Genomic DNA, 15,623 nt, shown 5'->3' with positions numbered 1-15,623 from the left:
AACCTTTTACATTGTATTCAAAATGCATAATGGTCAAGCCTCAAAGTGAATTAAATAAAACCAGAAGCTATGTAAAAACCAGAGTAGGTGCAACCTATGACTAGTTTGTGTGACCCTATCAAATTTAAATCCTCCTCTCTACGATAATCACCAAGTCAGGCATCCAATGACACATATCAAGCTTCACCTCAAGAACACGTAGGTCATGTCATCCTTCGCGTCTGTTTCTCGTGGCCGCTCGTCGTCGTTGGTCCCATTCGGCACGCACAATACTCTGATGCTCTTGTCGAGGCCGTTGATGCACACCATATAGCCATTGCTGGCCCTAAACAGGGATGTCTGGGTGCATTTCATGGGGCCCTCTTGGCCCCCAACGGCGCCGACCTTGGCGAGGCCGTCGCACGGCTGACGGCACCATAGGCCGATGGTCTTGTCGATGGAGCTGGTGCATACTAGATCGCCGGCCTTGCACATGCACGATACGCCCATGGCCTGCGCCTTCACTTCGCGCGGGAGCCTCCACCACGCGATGTGCCGGTCCCACGCAAGGACGTGCCCGTCTGAGCTGCCCGAATTAAACATTGTTCTTCTACCGGCTTATGATATATAAGGAGAATTTGTGTTAGGTGATGCATTATGCCAGGTAGTATTGAATGATTGATCCTTGTTTTTGTGACTTCTCAATATTCATAAAGGGTATGTTAGGTAATTGGGAGTTATGTTCACGTTGTTACGATTGGTGTGAGTTGTATTAACAAAAAAAACTTATACAAGAAGTGTACGAAAGGTATTCATACGTATTTTGGGGATCTCCTTCCTATGATCCAAATCATTCCGTACCCCAAATTTGCTAGTCATGAGACCCTTCCATTCAAAGGACTATACCTTAGATCTTATGCTAAGTATGTGTCCGCGCACTAATTCCGATATTGTCGGTGATTTTTCTTTTAGAAGCACATAACATGTTGTATTTGCAACAACGGCCTCGAGATCGATGACACAGCTTGATCGGATCGAAGACACAAGCAGACACAAAGGGTGGCGATTGATCAAGTTGAGCAGCAATAGTTAACGAGAAGCCAATTAAATCGACACCTCCGGCCGGCTAGCTCTTGAGTTCAGAAATCGTGAAATAGGTGTGCCTCCTACCCCTAGGACGTCGTCGTGAAGGAGACTGCTTTTTTCTTCTTGTTTTTGGAGATCGTGCAAGCGGTTGGCTCTTTGTTAATGGGCTAGACGCAACTGGGCCTTGAATGCTTCGGCCTTTTGTGAGACCGATGGGTGACAAAATATCGGCTAGCCAGTGTGTGTGTTGGTAGCTAGATGATGCTACCAGGGTAATTACATTTGATTTAGTCCCACACAGAAAGATTAACAAGAATGGCACAGTAAATACAAGTATATAACTAGAGGGTAGCTCGACCTTTGAACATAATTACCTGGACGGGGTCTATGTGCGATCAAGAAGGCTCATGGCCTATATCAATGGTTCACATTGCACATAGTGAATGTGTTGATCTATCATCTCCCTTGGGAGAGTGGACATCAAAATTTGTGTTAGAGGAGGTACGCGTTCGCGCGGCCGCAGCCAAGTTATAAATCTGAACCTTGTGTTGTTTTAACTTTAGAAATATTAGAAAAACTTGATGGATATCTTTTTGCTTTCAAGACAATACCTACTATATTTAGTTTTACTATGACAGTAAAGGAGGACAAATGTCGTCTATTAAAATATGCTGCAAGATTCGGCTTGATGCTTGTGCTCCAAAAATCTGACATGTGTGCATGGGTAATAGCCGCTGGATTAGTAGTTTTCATCCATGAAAAGCAGCAATTTTAGTGAGAGAATGAAAATGCACGTGGCCAAATGTATGAAAATGTCAGCCTGTTTGGTTCCCGGAAGTACATGAAACAATTGGATAGATCAGCAATTGTCGCGCCAGAAATTTACACCGAAAGATTCTACGCAGCCACCAGCAAAGATTCAGCATGTTTCATTCATGAGTCCAGAACAAGGCGCCGTTTCATGAACCAAAAGTGGCCAACGTTGGCTGATTAACCATGAGCGAATTGTTGTAAGTTGGCCCCTGGAAATTTCATCTGAGGACGGTGACACATTAATGGATCTACGGTAAAATGTTCAACTCAACTGATGCATTAATAGTCTCTCAGTATTAGCATAGTTGACTGCCTACTTGCAGAACCACATCATTAGTCATCAGTAGTGCTATAACTTAGGTAATCACCCTGGCTTAACAAGGAAGGCTTCAAGCCTGAATCATTTTGTGGCCATCATAGATTTTCACCGAATGTTCTGTAAAGATTTCAGTTAAACGAGACATCAGAGGCCGCCACTCAAACAATCTAGATATCCAGCAGATAGTGCTACAACCAAGAAGAGTTTAGCTCGGAAATTGTAATGAGGGGTAGTAGAGACATGTAAAAGACTCATTTATAAGTTACACATCATCTGAAGCACAACTCGATTGCGTGAATTATTATGCTTGTTCACAGGGCTGCAGTGCGTGTCAGAGGTACTGCACCCAGCTTCGGCAATTTTGGCCGAATCATACAAGGAAAATATTTAAGCCGAACTTTGGTGACATGACCCCAGGAAAATATTTTGGCGCGTCAGAGGTACATGCAACACTTTGACTAATTAATTTTGGCCGAATGATACAAGGAAAATATTTTTCTGTGATCCTCGTCGCCATGATTCGTTGTTGTGTCATAACTCAACCCTTTTCTCATGATCGATGATATTGGAACCATTCATTAATTAGTCATGACCAATGCTACTAGACATTTTCTTACCTTGATTGACGAGGCTAGGACATCATCAACTTTTTCGTGACCGATAAGGCCGAATATTATTCACGCATTCAGAATTTCTGATTGACGAGGCTAAACATCCACTATTTACGATTGACAGGACCCAAGATTTACCTTCAGCCTATTCAATGAATTTCGTGACTAACAACACTTGGTTATGTCACAATGGCCACTTTTGCCACCTACCCTTTGGGCGAACATTTCAAGTTTCAAGACAACGAGTATCAACACAGCTAAATCAAGATGTTTTGCAGGATTAACAAGCAGATGTTATTAATTGGGTTGTTTTGCGAGGCCATGGTAACCTGCAACTACATAGTCACCGAGTCAAGTCAGATTTCAATGATGGCACAGTATATTGTAATCATGTGGGAAAGTTGTACTTCGTAATACTATAATTATAAAACAAAATTTCCCATATGTGTGGTTGCCCTTTTTATTTCATCTATATAAAAATGTATAATGGCATGTCCATCATTTTATTTATCATTACACCATTAGCAGAACCCCTTCATGTTAGCAAAACAGGAAGCATAAACATTTTATTTTTGCTACGCTGACATTGTAATCCCTAGGTTCCGGTGGTTTTACATGGGAGCGCACCAATCATGCCTTGTTCCATGTTGAATTCTTCGTGGTCTCTAGGACAACGGTTGCCACAATGTCACTGGTGTTTGTGCCGCATCCGCATCGTGTCTGGAAGAATGCTACTATGCTATGTACCCGCCAACATCATGTGTTCCTCGGTTTGGACATGAATGGTGTCTCCAACACCCAACTGGTCATTCTGAACAAGGTTGAGGAGAACCACATTGCTCATGGAATATTAGCATGATGCGAAAGAGTAAATTCCGATGCCCTCCAAACTTAAGCAACAAATCTAGATGTGGTGCAATCTCCACTGATTCAAAGTACGAATAGTGTGTATTCATAATCTCTAGAGAAATGAGAACATGTAGACTTTGCGGTTTGTAACATACATATGCATGTATAGTTTGGGCTTTGAGAGTGTGTGGTCAGTGGTCATGTCACTGCGTGCCTTTTTATATGCTTGTGTGTCCATGTGTTTCTTTAATTTTAGCCCATGTACCCATTCATAGTCAACTAGCAGTAGCTTCATATGTTCAAAAAAAGCAGTAGCTTCATTGTGTACTGTTAGGCGAGTATTTCTTTTATAATACATTAACATACAAGGTGTACGAGAATATTGTATTTTCCAAAGGATAAATTGTACTAAGGACAACTCATGATTTTATTTTAGGAAAATAAACAACCTTTGTTTCTAGATGGATGTGCACACAAACTTTAGAAGATGGATTTGTTTCAGAAGAAGCAAAAGGCATATCGATTGCTAAAAGAGATAAATAACATAACAAGGCAGCAACCACCGACACTCACATACATGCACACACACTCACTCATATGAACACATGTACGCATTCCCTACACTTATGAGCATCTTCGAGAGACTGAGTCGACTGCTCTTGAGATTGGCAAAGTCGCCATTGATGGCTTGAGTTGACGGGCACGCCATACCGCTGAAAGAATAGCAGAAGAACCTGAAATAAATCTGGAAAATATGCAAGCACACATGTCAAGTCTAGAACTTGAACCCAGATGGGCTGATTTCAACACAAGAAACTTAACCACCTAAGTATGTTTTGTTCGCAAAAAAAACTATATGGTTATGCCTAAAAATAAATTTAAATAAAATCAAAACCTATATAGAAATAAAGGTATATGTGACATACTTTACCGTTTACAACCATTTTGTAGCCAAAGTATGGCTAGTTTCAGTGATTCTTTGGATCCGAATTACTATACTCAAAACCAATCACGATGTCTGGTATCCAGTGGCGCCGGATAATCAAAACGAAAAAAAACAATCTCAAAGCCCTTTAATCTGGTAAAAACAAACTCAAGAATCTTCCTGTAGTAAAATGTACATAGTTCCTGTTGACCATAAATTAATGGGGTTTTACATGGTAATGTCCATGTTGTGGTTTGTTCCACGACAAATTATTGGTAGTCTCTTGGACAACAATTGCCACAATGTAGTTTGTGCTCCGCAGATCGTATTGGGAAGTGTGCAATGTACCCATCAACTTTATGTGTTCCTTGGGGTTGCACTTGAATGGTGTCTCCAACACCCAACTGGTTATTTTGAACAAGGTTTGAGGAACCAAGTTGCTCGTGGAAGGGAACAATGATGTGGAAGAGAAAATCATGATGCCTTCCAAGACTTAAGGCAGATCTGGATATGGTGAAATATACACTCCCTCACTGTATGAACAATGCATGTTTAAAATCTCTAGAGGAATCAAAACTCGGAGGCTACGAAATTGAGGACCTACGTGAACAGTTTGGGTACGGTGAGTATGATGGCACCTCACTGCTTGCCTTTATATGGGCATGTGGGTCTGTGTTTCTTAAATTTTCCTTTCTATCAGCTTGTGGGTCCATGTATTTCTTCAGTTTCAGAACATGTGCTCGTTCTATTCAACTAGGGGTGGCCCGCATTGTCCACGGCCTTGTGACTATTAATTTCTAAAATATATTTAGGTGTAAAAGAAGATTATTTTCTTAAAAGAAGAGGTTAAATGATGAATAATCTTTAGTTTGTATTCACAAAAATATGACATGTCGAAGTACGATGTTTTACTATGTCTAACTAACCAAGATGACATGTAAAAGTACTATGTTTCATTTAACTCACAAATGTGTTCATGTCATGAGTGAGAATTAGGGAATTTGGGTGAGTGACTATAAACATGGTGTTCATGTATATATATACTTATGTGACATCTCAATAGTCCATAAAGGGTGTGGAACATCACCAGGAGACCATATTTATGACCATGTCGCCATGTTTTTTTTGGGGGGGGGGGGGGGGGGGGGGGAGGTTGTGCATATTTTCTGACTAAAAAGAATCGTACACCATACTATGGGAAATGTATTAGTGATCTCCTTCCGTTGATCCAAATATTTCCATACAAAGCATTTTATTTGCATGAAAATATTTCAATTCAAAGTAACTTAAGGCTTAAATCTTATGCCATGCATGTGTTCCTGGCAATGATGTTTTAATTGTTGCTACACCAAACTCCTGATTTGCGATTCCTGTGGTTTTACATAGGAATGCCCTTACTGTGGGTTTTCTCACATCTAGTTCTTGCTAGTTCCTAGAAAAATAATTGGCACAATGTTGTCAATGTTTGTGCTCCATGATGCTAGTGGAAAGAATGTTATATACCCACCAACATCATGTGCTCCTGGACATTGGACATGAATGGTGTCTCAAACACCCAACCAATCCCTAAGTAGAAGGTTGAAGTAACCAAGAGTGAATCCCGATGACTTCCAAGCCTAAGCAATGTATGATTCTTGTATGTTCGTAATCTCTAGAAGAATCAAAAATTGGAGACTATGACATTAAGCATATGCGTGTATATGTATAGTTTTGGTATAGTGAGTGTTAGGCACTTCACTACTTGCCCTTTTATCTGTTTTGTGAGTCTACGTGTTTCTTCAATTTCCCTTTTTATTGGCTTGTGAATACATGTGTTTGTTCACTTTAAGCACATGCCCTCGTTCTATTCAAGTATGGGTGGCCCACACAAGAGTAGTAATTTCTAAAGTATGTTACGTGTAAAAGAAGATTCTTTTCTTAAAAGAGGATGTGTACATGATTATAACTCACAAATTTATTTTGAAATAAACCCATGACATAAATATTGTATCAATTTCATAAACATGGGCGAGTCCTCACTAAAAAAAGAACACGAGAATGGCTTTGTTTCAGAAGTAGTACATGAAGGGGTAGGAGGCAGATCACAAAAGAGTGAGAGAATATAAGAAAGAGATAAGCAATATTAAACCTTTTCATTCATAACGAACCTTTCTGGTCATGTCTAAACCACCGGCGGAGCTCCAGCGGCTCAGTCATCTCCCCTTCTTCCCACCGTTGAGATCCACTATCTACTGGTCGGATCCGCAGCACCAACAACCGAAGGCAGGGAGGCCTCGCCCCTCTCTCCCTCGATCTCACACACGCCGTCAGCATCCACCATGTGACCCCCTTCCCGTCGACGGCAAGCTCGACCATAGGATGAGGGCGAAGGCAAGCCACAATGCCCCTTCTTATGTGTCGTGCTCACCTCCCACCCCGGAATTTGGCTCCTGTGCCACCGCCCATACATTGCTCCCTTCCCATGGTCACCGGCACAGCAGGCCCAGCGAGCTGCCCCCAACGAGCCTCCACTCCCCTCTGCTGCATCGGGAAGCGGCCTCCTCGGACCTAACCATCTGCTCTCCCGTGGACGAGGTCACACCCGTCGCGCATCGTGGTCTGATGAGGTGGTGTTCGGTGGCCCGTCCTGGCCGGTGACACCACATTGCCTCGGATCTCCCTGCAGCAAGCCAGCGGCGACCAAATGGGTATAGGCATGACGACTTCGACCGCGATCTCTGCGCCCGCTGCCTCCCAGCTAGGAGATGCTCACCCGTGAACTGCAAGTTCAAGCGAGAGGTGAGACCAGATACAGCAGAGGAAGGCAGTGGCGGAGCCAGGATTGGAGCATGCCCCGGGCCCAATTTTTTTTTTTTTTTTGCCACGAGGGAAAACCTTAACATTCATAAGGCGTGTAGCTACCTCAAAAGAAACCCCATACAAAATATGGCTCAATTGGATGAAAACTTCAGAATTTAAACTCAATGCTTAACAATACAACAAAATAAATTTCAAAAATGACAAAAACTACAAAGAACAATACGTGATAAGAAAGAGTACCGAATCAATAGTTTGCTTTGCTTCATCAGTGCCTCGCGTAACATCATGGACGATGAGAGAAGAGTCCACACCTTCAAGACATCAAAAGAAACTTTTTCATAAAAAAGAGGCATAAACATCATGTGAAACAATTATCATTGATAAAAAAATAAAAAATATACCACTTCGAGGAGTTAAAAGCCCTTTGCGAGACCTATATGATTGAAAGTGATACACAATATCATCATCATCGGTACTTGCAAATACATCTCGTTCAACATAGCAAATCATTCTTTAATTCAGCCAATCATCACTCATTCTATTCCTCAACTCATTCTTGATTATACTGATAAGCTCTTTCCACTGATGTGGTTGCAACAGGCAAAATCTCTTCATGCTCTTTTTCTACAATGTAAAATGAAATTGGCAATTACATTAATTTGAGTTCAACAATGCCCTAGATATCTGACTAGATACAACATGGTATAAATTTCAGTTCAAAGCATCTTGTACAATGATACAACTCATACAAATAGAACATGGTTTAAGTAGAAAGCATCAAGGAGGAAACAGGGGAAGCATCAAGGAGGAACATGGTTTAATGAATCAGCGTCACACGGGCGAACGACGAACAGGACGGCGGCGGCCTACAGCCTGGGAGCAGGGGGGAAGTGGGTGGGCCGGGACGGAGCCACGACGGACGGTGGCGCGGGCGTTGGAGTCCCTGCTGCCGCTGGAGGTCGACCGGCGGCCGCGTGAGCGTTTCATCCAATAGCGTTGCGTTATCCTATGCCCGCGCGCATGCTAGATCGTGGGGGACGTTGCCTCCTGCTTGCGTGGGTTTCTCTCTTCTTCTTTTTTTTTGAGACAAACGTGGATTTCTCATAAGACAGCCCATCTAGACTTTGGGTCTTCTTCTTTTGACTGGTTGCGCCATGGGCCTGCAAAAAAAGCCTATATACTCATAGCCTATTAATTTTTCCACGCCCCGGGCCCAGTTCCGCCCCTGAAGGAAGGGCCCCCGGTCAAGTCGACGACGACACAATCAGGATAAAGAGAGAGGAGGCGGAATGTAAGGCATTAGTTTGACCAAAGAGTGTCCTAGGTGGCTTTCAAAAAAAAAAGAGTGTCCTAGGTGGAAGTGGGCTGTTTTGCACTTAAATCTAGTTTTGAACAAAATTTGCCAGGATTTGAGACTTGAGGGACCAAGTGTCTACTTTCGGTGAATTTGAGGGACCAAAACATACTTTTTCCATTAAGAAAACCTATATAGAAAACAAAGTATACTTTACAGTCTACAACTATTTTACACCCAACAACCTATGACTAGTTTGTGTGTCCCTTAAAAATTTAAATCTAGAAAACCAAACCCAAAACAATCTGAACAACACCCTTCCTCTGGTAAATTTTACAGACCCAAGAATCCTCTCGAAAAAAATGTACACTCTTCTAGGCAAGCCGGACAAATCACACGCTTCACCTCAAGAACACGCAGGGACTCTGATGGCACCATTCGTTTCTCGCGGCCGCTCATCGCCGTTGGCACCATTCGGCACCCACCAGACTCTGATGCTCTTGTCCAACCCGCCGCTGTACACCATGTAGCCATTGCTGGCCCTGCACAGGGAGGCCTGGATGCATTTCACAGGGCCCTCGTGGCCTCCGACGGCGCCCACCTTGGCGAGGCCGCCGCATGGCTGCCGGCGCCATAAGCCGATGGTCTTGTCCGCGGAGCCGGTGCACACCAGGTCGCCGGCCATGCACATGCACAACACGGCCATGGCGTGTGCCTTCACGTCGCACGCGAGGCTCCACCGCGTGCCGTGCCGGTGCCAGGCAAGGACGTGCCCGTCCGAGCCAGCCGCATACACGCGCCGCCCCGCGGCCCCAGCGTCGCCGCTCGCCGCGACGGCGTTCCAGGACACGCCGTCACGGGCGACGAGGACGGCCAGGAGGGTGTGCGCGCCGGCGCCGGCCTTGCCCCTCTCCCACGCCTTGACGCGGCCGTCGGCGGAAGCCGAGTACACGACGCCGCAGTCGGCGGCGACGGCGTTGATGGCGTCGTCGTGGGCGCGCACGGACTCGAGGCACCGGAGGTCGGACATGCGCCACACCTTGAGCGTCCGGTCCCATGATCCGGAGTACACGACGCCGTCCTGCGCGGCGACGGCGAGGCAGGAGATGCTGTCGGCGTGCTCGATCCAGAGCCGACGCCCGCCGCGCCGGCCGCGGCGGGGCCCGGCCTGCACGTAGCTGGCCTGGCGGAACACCCGGCCCAGGTAGTCCCTGGTGGTGGGCAGCGCGGCGACGAGCTTGAACGCGTTCTCGGAGCGGCGCGACACGCGCCAGACGCGCACGCGGCCGTCCTGGTGCGCGGAGAACACCCGCCCGCCGGCCGCCGCCAGCGCCTTGACGGCGCCCTCGCCACCATGCCCGAAGCGCGCGAAGAGGCGGAGGTCCGGCTGCTGCCAGGCCACGATGTCGGCGCCCGTGGAGGCGCTGAGCAGGAACTCGCCGCAGAGCGAGAGGCAGGACACGGAGCCGGCGCCCGGGCTGTGCGCGTCCCGCAGCACGGCCAGCGCCTTCCACGCCGCCGACGGCTCTCCGCGCGCCGGCGCCGCGTCGGCCGGGGAGGAGGACGCCGAGAAGGAGTGGGAGGACGCCGACGCCGAGAAGGAGGAGGAGGCGGAGGAGGGGAGGGAGGCCGGCCAGGGGAGCAGGGGCTCGGACATGGCGGCGCGTTGTTGGTCCGGCGGCATTGTCGCCATGGCTGGTTCTCTGGACGCACGCCGGGCACGCGAGGTAGGGAGAGAGAGAGAGAGACGTTGGGCTGGGGAAGGAGGAGTGGCCTGGCTATAATTGCAGAGGAGGAGTGGAGGCGCGGTGGGCGACAGAGTGGCGGGGCTCGGTTTTAAGACGACGACCACCGTCCACCGGCTGCCGTTTCTTTCCAGAAAAAAAAAAGTTTAAAGGCGAGCGGAGCGTGGGTGGGTCGGGGACGAAGGCGCGGTTCAACGGCTACTTGGCGCGGGCGGAGCTGGATCTAGCACAGCAGAGAACCGTCAGCTAGCTGCTTCGTGGCCAAGGCTCCCGTTTTCTAGCAACCATTTACTTGCTTCTATTTAATTTCTTTGGAACCAGACAAGTATTAAAAATCTTTCTTCAGCCTTCTGATCTAAAAAACAACGCCATAAACAGTTTCTAAATGCATCCTGCACATAAGTCTTCTAGGAATCATTTACCCTCTTCTTCTTCTTTTTTTGCGAGGGCTAGCAACCATTTACTTGTTTTCTTTTTTTGAACCAGCACATTGCCGTCTTAACCGACTACTATTTAATACTCCCTCCGTATCAAATATATAAGACGTTTTTTAACATTGTGATAGTGTAAAAACTTCTTGTATTTTGACACAGAGGGGGTATTTAATACTTCATATTTACACATAAGTATTTTTCAGTCTTCTGATCTAAAATATACCACTTTACATATTCCTAGAAACATTTGCTTATATCCCTAAAAAAACATTTGACTCATGTTTGTTTCTTATTTAACCTCTTACTCATTTTATAAATATAAATGATTGTGTGTATGACTCTTGATTTTTAATATTGAGGGTAAAGAAGCTTGTCAAGTCAAGAAAAACATGATGAAATTAATATGACTATGATCGTGCGATGTCCTTTGCTTCACAAAAATTAATAGCAGCTGTAGCTCACCTTTCTTGCTGTCGTGGTCTTCTCAGATTCGTGCTCCAATGGCCTGGGATTGCTCAGACTCGGCCCGGGGTAAATCCATGCATCCTATGCTGGCACCAGCGACACCCACGGGTGACGTGCCCTTCTTGGAGGCGTTGCCACGGCTATTATTTGTGCCTCCCCCTCCCCTTCGAGCATCAGGGGAAACCCTAGGTCTGGTTATCCGGACCGGACGGCGACTCAACGGCATTCTCCTTCGTGAAGGCGATGTCTTGTTTGCTCGCGGTGTCATCGGTTCTAGATCTGAAGATGTTGGTCGTCTTGTTATTAGTCTGGGCTACTTCTCAGGATGGCAATTTAGCTATAGTTTTCTCTGTTTATGCCGGGCGTCCCATGTCTCTCTGCTCTGCACACCATGTTCACGTTTGTTGCGTCGGTGTCATGTGTTATATCATATCTTGTAGTCGTTCTATCTTCTTAAATCAATAAAATGATATACAAGCTTTACTTATTCGCGAAAAATAAGTCTTCTAGGAATCACTTACTTGCTAGGGTTAACAACCATTTACTTGTTTTTCTTTTTTGAACCAGCACGACGTCGTTTTAATACTATTTAATTTTTAAAAATTCATATTTATACACAAGTCCCTTTTAGTCTTCTGATCTAAAATATACCGCTTTACGCATTTCTAAAAACATCCAACTTACTTCCCTAAAAAGACATTCCGCTCATGTTTGTTTCTTATTTAACCTCTTACTCATTTAAAAAGATATAAATGATTGTGTATAACTCTCTTTTTTACCTGCAAAATAAACTCTAGTTTTTTATATGCCAAGTCAAAATAAAACATAATAAAAATAAATAAATTATGATCGTAAAATGTCCTTTGGTTCAGAGAAGTTAATAGGATACGTTGATAAACCTATAAATGACGGTAAAGTTTATGCGTGGCACCTAACAAAAAGAGAAACGTGAGAGAAGTAACCATGTGATTGCCGGCTGCGTGATTAGTTTATTCATCGCATCATATCCAAGATCATGATGTTAAGGGGATATATGCGTGCAACGGGAGTCGTGTAGTAGAGTACAGCCACAATATCGAACCTAGAGGTCACATGCACGCACTACCCATTCCGAGTACTCAATACATTAACACACGTTTCGTTGCCGTTCGGACGTTGATGTTAAGGGAATATATGAAGCACCCGTAACCAAGCAATCTCGCGGTGACTTTGCGTCGCATGCATGAGCTGCATGCACGCATGTCGTCGTTCACGGCCGGACGACCCGCCCGATGTCACCTTTACACACAGCTGCATGACGTGCATCCGTAGCTGGGGCTCCCTTGAAGAATAGTACTGCTGCTTCTCACATACCGGTACACCGTCGTGTGTGCTGTCTACCGAACTTAACAAAGTCTGCAGGCCGACCGGCCGGTAATCCTACACCTACCATGCTACAAATACTATTTGTCCACCGAACCAAAACCCACAAGACAGCACCGTACACGTCCACGTACCACAAACAAAAATGCCAAAAGCAGAGGAGATCCATAGCTAGTACATTTATGCATGCATTTCATGGTAGCTTGGCTTGAAGAGAACATGCACATGCAAATGTGCTTACCACTCATAGTCATACTCGTACCAGGAGGAAGGAGAAATAGTTTTTTTTTTGCGGCAAGAAGGAGAAATAGTTATGTGTATTGGCCACCTATGTTCCGGAAATCCGCGTCTTAGCCCAGGCTCAGCTGCACCCGTGAACAATAAATTTTAAAAAATAGCAAACAAATTCAAAAATATCTGAAATTATTACGCAATGCCACTAGCTTCTCAAATGTCCAATGGCCATTAAATTTTGCACACAACTGAATATTTTCTCAACTTTCATGCGTAAAAAAACCAGATTTGTTTGAAAAAAAATCTATTTTTTTTCTGATTTACTATTGATCAGCGGGTGCAGCTGAGCCTGGGTGCAGAACGCTGCACTCCCTATGTTCTTCTTTCTTGCGGATACCTTGTCACTTGTAATGTTTTTCACGTCTATAAGTTGCTTCCAATTAACCAGGGAAACTTCTAATTTAACAGAACCAATTTAGTCGTGTAGATCATGTGTTCAATGGCTGTGAATGTTTGAACAAAACATAAGCGACATCATAGCTTTTCCTTGGTGCGTTGGCAGTACGGACCATAAATATAATCCAACGAGTTCGTCAAAAGGCTTCCCATAATACTATCGTTACGGTGCTTAGTTGGGTTTGACGCACACGCACGCGTTTTACGCTAATGCGGGGGGTTTCAAAAGTTTTGGAGCATATATATATATATATATATATATATATATATATATATATCTTCCAAGCATAAGTCACAGTGAGTACGGTGTCTGGTTCTAAATTTGAGCTCCAATGATGGGTCGACTTGGAAAGGTAGCTCACGCATAAAGGAACTGCCGGCCTATGGTTGTAAAGGACCTTTTCATGGACGGTTGAGAAAAGGAAGAGCTCTTGTTTCGTAGGAATGCACTATAGTTTAATCAACTATACCCATCAAGTTCGATCCATGCATGAGCGACTGATCCGCCGCACCTCAATTATATAATTATATGCGGTATTCTAAAAACTCAGGAACATGAAAAACATTGGAACGCAATAGGAATACATGCGTGAAACATCGGACTAAAAGCACATGAAATTTGTAGACTTTTGTTTAATTTACATACGTTTGGTTCAGAGAAATGGAGCAAACATTTACTTGGACCTCCTTTTCAATTTCCTAGGAAGAAGAACGAGACTAGGATCCTTTGGGGCATAATAGCATTCTCATTATATTTGCTGAGGTCCAAGTCAATATTTGCTCTGTTTCTTTGAACCAAATGTTGTGTAACCATAGAAACGATTCATATTTCTTTGTTTTTCCTTCGTCTTTCAAGCCATGAGAATTGGGTGGTTGGCCATTACTTTGACCACATCATTATATGGGTGTGAATTATTTTGATCGGAAAGAACCATATAAGGGAGGTGAACGAAAAAGTATTTATTATCTACTTCATTTAATCTAAATTACTTCCATACAAAACATTTCCTTCTGATGAAAACTATTCAATTCATAAGACCGCAGTATGGATGAATATGTTGTCCTAAGGGCATCTCCAACACCAACCCTCAAACCTCCCGCATCCGTCCGAATAGCGTTGTCCGGACCGCGGAAGCCATCCAACACGGGCGTGTATCGGTCCGCGAGAAGGTTCGGACACATTTTCTTCCGCAAACCGGAGATAAACGTGGGGAGCTTTGTGGAAGTCCGGACAGCAGACGCGCCCGCTTCTGACAGCCTTGGCCCACCAAAAACCCCTTCCCCCTCCCGCGCGTGTTTCCCGCCCGTTGCCAGCCGCTCGCATGATGCCGCTGTAGAGCGCATAGCACCACATTGAAGGCGGCTCAGGGTGGATGCGACCTCTCACTGCCTCCGCCATTGAAGCGGCATGTCGGCCGAGGGCATTGCTGGTTGCACGCCCGGCTGAACCCGTCTCCTCGCAACATTCAAGCGCCTCCATTAAACTTGCGTGGAAGCCGAGAAACCTACTCCGGCCACACGTCTATTCAGGAGGGGCCGACATTAAAGGCAACACCGGGAAAGCTCCTTCGTCCGCCCTCTATTTAAACGAGGCCAGACATCGGGCAAGAATTGCACCATTGCGCCGCTCCCCATCTCCTCCTTCCACCATTTCCTCCACTCTTTCGATGGCATTCGACGTGAAGTAAGAGCAGTTCTCCGACATAAAAGCCTAATGGAACAAGTTGCTGCCCCAAGCCTGCGGATATGAGCGAGGCAACTCGCTGCTCCATGTTCCTCGCCTAGCCCGACGGAGCAAGTTTCCGCCCCAAGACGGCGCATGGTTCAGCAACAAGTCACTCCTAGCCAGCTAGCGGAGGAGTGGCGAGTTGCTCCAGGCCGGCACGGCGGCGAGCATGGCGGCACAGGCATCGTCGCCGCCGTTGATGATGCTGTGTCGTACCGCACCTCTAGTGCCTGCGACCACGCCATCCGTCGCCGATGCGCGTGTAGCCACGCCATGCAGGCAGAGAAAGAAACCAGTTGCACGGATGTCGACGAGGTGGTGGCCAGCAAGTCCGCGCCTGACATTATCATTGAGGAGAAGTAGAACACGCGAGGCCGTCGCTGCTTGGTCCCATGAAGGCTACCGCCGAGGCGATGCCGGCGTACACAGCCGGTGTCTTGCCCGGTTCTTCTTCAGCGCATATCATTTTCGACCCCCGCATGGTCTCCACGGAAGCGGAGGCGCCCCTTCCCCTCCGGCTGGAGCA

General features: G+C 45.8%; 1 protein-coding gene and 1 non-coding gene across 2 annotated transcripts; one reads left to right on the top strand and one right to left on the bottom strand.

Annotated features, from left to right (window-relative positions):
* Positions 1–1,431: 1,431 nt before the first annotated feature.
* On the top strand, positions 1,432–1,589 carry LOC123063938 (U1 spliceosomal RNA). Its single transcript, XR_006430634.1, has one exon. It is a non-coding gene; the product is annotated as a U1 spliceosomal RNA (small nuclear RNA).
* Positions 1,590–8,834: 7,245 nt separating this feature from the next.
* Positions 8,835–10,592, bottom strand: LOC123059378 (protein JINGUBANG-like). Its single transcript, XM_044481960.1, has one exon. It carries the CDS (start codon positions 10,366–10,368, stop codon positions 9,082–9,084), a length of 1,287 nt encoding a protein of 428 aa, XP_044337895.1. The 5' UTR covers positions 10,369–10,592; the 3' UTR covers positions 8,835–9,081.
* Positions 10,593–15,623: the final 5,031 nt, after the last annotated feature.

This window comes from Triticum aestivum, chromosome 3A (assembly GCF_018294505.1).
Source record: "Triticum aestivum cultivar Chinese Spring chromosome 3A, IWGSC CS RefSeq v2.1, whole genome shotgun sequence".
Classification (NCBI taxonomy): domain Eukaryota; kingdom Viridiplantae; phylum Streptophyta; class Magnoliopsida; order Poales; family Poaceae; genus Triticum; species Triticum aestivum.
Note: the sequence above shows the minus strand (reverse complement) of the source record. Positions and strands in the feature narration are given on the sequence as shown.

What these genes read in the sequence shown, in the direction of transcription:
- LOC123059378 (XM_044481960.1), bottom strand. Translation starts at nt 10,368, where the DNA reads ATGGCGACAATGCCGCCGGACCAACAACGCGCCGCCATGTCCGAGCCC.